Raw genomic sequence first — 4,109 nt, 5'->3', positions numbered from 1 at the left:
GGATTACCCAGCAGACTGACATTTAGGGCACTGGGCCAAATAATATAGAATGTGGATTTGAAAATAGGGTTTCCCCTTTCTAGGTGACTGTCCTAGCCACTTGGCTCCTGAGTGCAAGGGGTTCCTACCTCCACAGAGGATTCATAGGTAGATGAGGGTCTTGAATGCTAGCTACCTAGTTGGGTAGCTGTTAGGAAATGCAAAGGAGAGGGCCAAGCCCATTCAGCCAGCTTAGGTGGCTATCTGATTGGTTTGGAATCCAATTCCTAAGAAACTCCTCTCCTCATGGAAGAAGCCTGGTCACCTAACCTGGGTTGTAAATTCTACTGAGCAGCAAGCCAAGACTGTGCTAGGTGGTGTGACACTAGTTCCTTTTGTGGATTTAGGCCCAAATCCCTTTATCTACCTGGCTTCCAAAAGCCTAAACTTCTTAGCTTCCTCTCTCTGATCTGCAATAGAGGAGCACTTCCTGCAGCAGTGTTCCAAGCAGCAGGCTGGAGACCTATACGTTCTGGCTGTAGACTTTAAATGTCATCTGTCTCAGGCTTTCTTTGGTAACCTACAAGTTACAAGAGTGTTAGGGGCTAATGAATGCAGACGTTCTGTTATGACACCAAGGTGGTTTTAATCAGCACTAGAACTTTAGATCCACAAAAAGGCAGTAAAATCTTTGTCTAAACTTCTTTGTGTTTGGTTCATTCAAGTTTGGGGCTGAAATCTGGGCCATTTCTTTTTTAATCTGAACTAATGCTCCTATGTTACTAATGTGCATCAGCAGTCTCCACCAGTTCACCTTACAGAATCATTGATACAAGCTGACACATTTGTCAGTCTTCTCTCCCTTTGCCTTTTACCTGTTTGGCTTCCTTCTTTCATCTCATAGTTGTCCAACCCCTTTCCCCCATTTCTTCATGGCTCAAGTTATATTAAATGCATTTGCCAGTAACATGTCATGGGGCCCCATCTGCTGGTAAAACACTATTATGACACATCCAGTTTGCACTCTAGTCAAATTACTACACTTATTTTCAAACTAGCCAAGGTACCTGGCTTCGCACAGGTTGCAGTAATTAAGTTTTATTTTTTTATAAATAAAATATTTTCATTTTATCTTATTTCCCACTACTAATAAACTGCGTGTATGTGTTCACATTTTTCTATCCCAGTTTATGACGGTGTTTGACACTTTTTTAAATCCGTGTAGAGCTGCAGGATAGACAATGTTGCATATTTTGCCATCTGGTGCCAAGATGAAAAGGTTTTTGCCATTGCCAACTCTGGAACAACCAACATAGAGTTGGCCACGAGAAAAGCATGGGCTTTGCAGGTTGAGGCCAACAACTTTGAATGATTGTCCCTGTGCCTTATTGATGCTCATGGCAAAACTGAGACAGATCGGGAACTGGAGTCATTTAAATTGAAATGGCAGGTCAGAGGGAATGATTGGAATGCGTGGAATGAAGACATCCAGTCCCGCTACATGGCCAGTCATGATGGTGGCTTCAACGACATGTGGCATGAGCTTCTTGACAGCCAATCGTGTTCCATTGCAGAGTGCTGGTGGGTCCAGATTCCTGCGAAGAATGATGGGTGCACCAATCTTGAGTTTCAGATTGTGTGAAGGCACACCTGGTGGTTCGAGAGAGTTGAGAAATTCTGTTGGGTAGCTGACTGCCTCATTGGTGTCTGGGACAGTGTCCACAGCCTTGTATTTTTGCACAGTGCCAGGCAATTGAGAAAGAAGGTCTTTGTTTACAGTATTGACTGCATCATTTTTTGGTGCCGGGATGGGTCTTTGGCATAGCCATTTCTGGTCATGAAAGTGATGTGCAACATTTGGAAAAACTGCCTCTTTCAGTTCTTGAAGTGTTGCAACTGTTTTCCCAATGTTGTTCATTGAGATAGAATTATCCTGATTCTCAGATACCATGGTCCCATTTCCCAGTTTGAGCAGGCTTGCAGCAAACTCTCCAGCAGATGCATCACCTGTTAAATGCACTCACATGTTGGTCATGAGGCTGAGTTGCTGAATGTTTTTCCAAATGTATGAAGCTTTGAGGCAGGCCTGCAGTTCATCAACTTTGGTTCCATGTGGAAGGACCAGCAGTGTCTGTCGAAAATCCCCACCCAACACCAGAGTCACTCCTCCCATTGTTTTGTCATTATGTCAAAGATCTTGGAAGGTGCAATCAAGAGTCTTTAAGGCAGCTTTGTGAGACATTGTGCATTCATCCCAGACAATGAGCTGACACTCCTGCAGGACCTTTGCTTTGCCGGTACCCCTGGCAATGTTGCAGGTTGGTGCCTCTGCACTTGCCAGATTTAAGGGCAACTTGAAGGCTGAGTGAGCTGTTCTTTCTCCTGTCAACAGTGTGGCAGCAATGCCTGATGATGATGATGCTACTGCAAGGGCAATCCTGATGCAAAATATCCTATGCCAGATTCTCCTTGTGGTTGTCCCATAGTTGTTGAGGATTTGATATGGCACATGTCTGCAGCATGATGGCAAACAGGTTTTGCAGCATTCCTGGTGACTGAGTTGCAGCTGCCTCTTCTAATGTGCTGTTCCAGTGTGTATCATCTTCCAGGAGTCCTCTGAGTTGGCAAGTCTGTTTCTAAGTTTCACAGATCGTAGCATCCACTGTTTGCAAGTCCTCAGATGATGTTGGAGCTGTGACTTCATGCAGAAGCAGTCTCAGGTAAAAGCATTCAAAATTGTTTGGATGTACAGTGTACACACGGCCAAGTGCATCACTGGCTTTGATGTCTGGCTGGTCTGGCATATTTTGTCCTGCTTTGCAGCTTGCCCGGTTCTTGGTGCCAACAGTACCTAGGTACTTGAAGATACAGCAGTCTCTGAGCAAATTCATCATCCCTGCAGAGACTGAAGAAAGCAGTGAGAGTTGTGTCTTGCGGAACTTGGGTGTGCTCATGTGCATTTCCTCAGTAAACTACACTCTTTGGCCATTCTCAAGGTGCACACTGAGATGAAGCACTGTGGGATGTCGTTCATGAATTGGGAAGTACAGCATCCTCCAGATGACTTCACTGGTGCTCATGTATCTCCCCAATTCATATTGCTGAGCCTCACCATGCACAGTCCCATCCCTTGTGAAGCCAAACACAGCCATGTCACAGATCCTTTGTTGACATACTTGCAGACATATTTGATCGATTTCACAGAGTGGCAGTACTCAGCATTAATGTGTGCATTGAAGAGTCGTGAGAGGAGTGGACAGTATGGAACAATCCATCTGTTGTCAACTTGAACCTCAGAACTATGAACTTTGATGGTTGTTGTGAATCCACCATCTTCTGGTTTTCTCCAGTGATACAGTGGGTATCCATCTTGTCCAGTCTGTGTCTCTTTCAGAAGATCGCGTGGGAACCTTTTTGTGCATTTATTATCTTTCATGCATGGTGAGTTTGGATTGATGCTTCCACAGGGACCATCTGTGTTTTGACAATGCTGAACAGAAGTGGATAAATTTCTGGATCTGGAAGTTCAGCACTGATGATGTCATCCACTCTGTGGACATGAAGCTCACCCTGAAGCCACAGCAGAATGTGGACATGTGGCAGGCCACACTTTTGGTACTCAATTGTGTACATGTAGCACTGAATGGCTACAAAAATCTTTCCCGTGTTGATGAGATTCATTAATGCTTTCACTTTGTTGGAATACTCTTGCCAGCAAATCATGCTGATCCTGTGGGTTTTGGCCTGGCATCAGTTCATTAGCCACTTTTGCCCAAGCTGGGTTGCAGGTGAAGGTAATGAAGATATCAGGGCAGCCATAGTTTCACACATATGTCATGGCATCCTAAGTGTACTCATGCATGTAGCAAGGGCCACCTGTGAAACTGAAAGGCAAGATGACCAATTGGCCAACATTAGCAGCATCTCCATCATTGTTCATGGCATCCCTGAGGTTCTTTTGGTTCATTCGAATGAATCTCAACCTTTCTGCTTCAATTTTGGCATACATGTCCACAGCAAATTGGTGGAAGAGATCTTTGCATCACAAGATGTGACTGAAACTTCTAGCTTGCAGCATCATCCTGTAGGCATAAAAGTCCATGGCAGAAATCTTTTGAGTTGGCAGTCCT

The 4,109-nt window shown here is 44.6% G+C and overlaps 1 protein-coding gene across 1 annotated transcript; it reads right to left on the bottom strand.

The window, feature by feature from the left end:
• Nucleotides 1–1,147: 1,147 nt before the first annotated feature.
• Nucleotides 1,148–2,386, bottom strand: LOC109298122 (ATP-dependent DNA helicase PIF1-like). The gene is given in 1 exon segment (XM_019518255.1): nt 1,148–2,386. A coding segment is annotated over 1 exon segment (783 nt). The 5' UTR covers nt 1,931–2,386.
• Nucleotides 2,387–4,109: the final 1,723 nt, after the last annotated feature.

The sequence above is a fragment of the Gavialis gangeticus genome, unplaced genomic scaffold, assembly GCF_001723915.1.
Source record: "Gavialis gangeticus isolate Ggan-Ray unplaced genomic scaffold, GavGan_comp1, whole genome shotgun sequence".
NCBI classification, from domain to species: Eukaryota; Metazoa; Chordata; order Crocodylia; family Gavialidae; genus Gavialis; species Gavialis gangeticus.
This window is presented reverse-complemented; position numbering and strand designations above follow the sequence as displayed.